At 34.1% G+C, this 877-nt stretch overlaps 1 protein-coding gene across 1 annotated transcript in view; it reads right to left on the bottom strand.

Annotated features, from left to right (window-relative positions):
- The window catches only part of SEC23A (Sec23 homolog A, coat complex II component), a 31115-nt gene that overhangs the window by 7462 nt on the left and 22776 nt on the right, over window positions 1–877 (bottom strand). Inside the window, exon 17 of the mRNA XM_009280690.2 lies at window positions 224–310. Coding sequence (XP_009278965.1) covers window positions 224–310 — 87 coding nt within the window. The remainder of the gene's footprint in view (window positions 1–223; window positions 311–877) is intronic.

Below are 877 nucleotides of genomic sequence, written 5' to 3' on the forward strand. Positions count from 1 at the left end.
ATTCATTAAACCCGTCGTAACAAACAGCACTGACATCAAGTAATGTCAGATATCTGTGTATGGGCATGTTAGATTACCAAACTACAAACATGAATTAGGAGTGTGGTATCAGCCACACAGATGAGAGGTCAAACATTGGAGTGCTTTAGAACTGGGGCTTGACTTTCATAATGTAGCACTCCTACGGAAAAAGAATATTTATGTAAGAAATGACAAATCTTACCTCTCCATGATAAATAAGGATCTGGAAAAAAGTGTCCATAAGGAGAATGCGATCTGGTAAAATGCTGCTGCTATCCAGAAGAACAGGCTAAGATTTAAAAATAAATAAAAAATTACCAACCAATGCAGAATTGAGCAATCAGATGGCACTACCAGCTTTTTGGATCAGTCACTCAATCTTAGGAACTTTTTCAATTACTTACTAAAGCTCCATATTTGCTCGTTTTCATGTTATACATCTGCAGCCCACACAATCTCATTCTAAAGTTATCCAGCCTGATTCTGAATATATAACTTCATGAAAGTAATAAAAAAACGTAATTCAAGAGCTGAAACCTCTTTCATTATTATGCACTTTTCTAGTCTTTCAAGTAAGTCCATATTTACCTATACAATGCCATTAACCTGAATGATATTTCAATGTATAAAGATTCAGTAGTTATTCAAGTATAAGATTTGGGGGTTGTGGGTTGTTTGGTTCTTTTTAGTCTTGTCCTTGCAGCTATTATTACTGTGCATATATATCCACCAATACTGTATATAGTAAATACTCATGATTTATGAAATCTAATGTAATATTTAAGGTTTTAATTTACCTTTTTAGCATCATAGAATAGTTTGGGTTGGAAGGGACCTCTAAAGGTCATCTAGTCCA

This window comes from Aptenodytes forsteri, unplaced genomic scaffold (assembly GCF_000699145.1).
Source record: "Aptenodytes forsteri isolate BGI_AS27 unplaced genomic scaffold, ASM69914v1 Scaffold193, whole genome shotgun sequence".
Classification (NCBI taxonomy): domain Eukaryota; kingdom Metazoa; phylum Chordata; class Aves; order Sphenisciformes; family Spheniscidae; genus Aptenodytes; species Aptenodytes forsteri.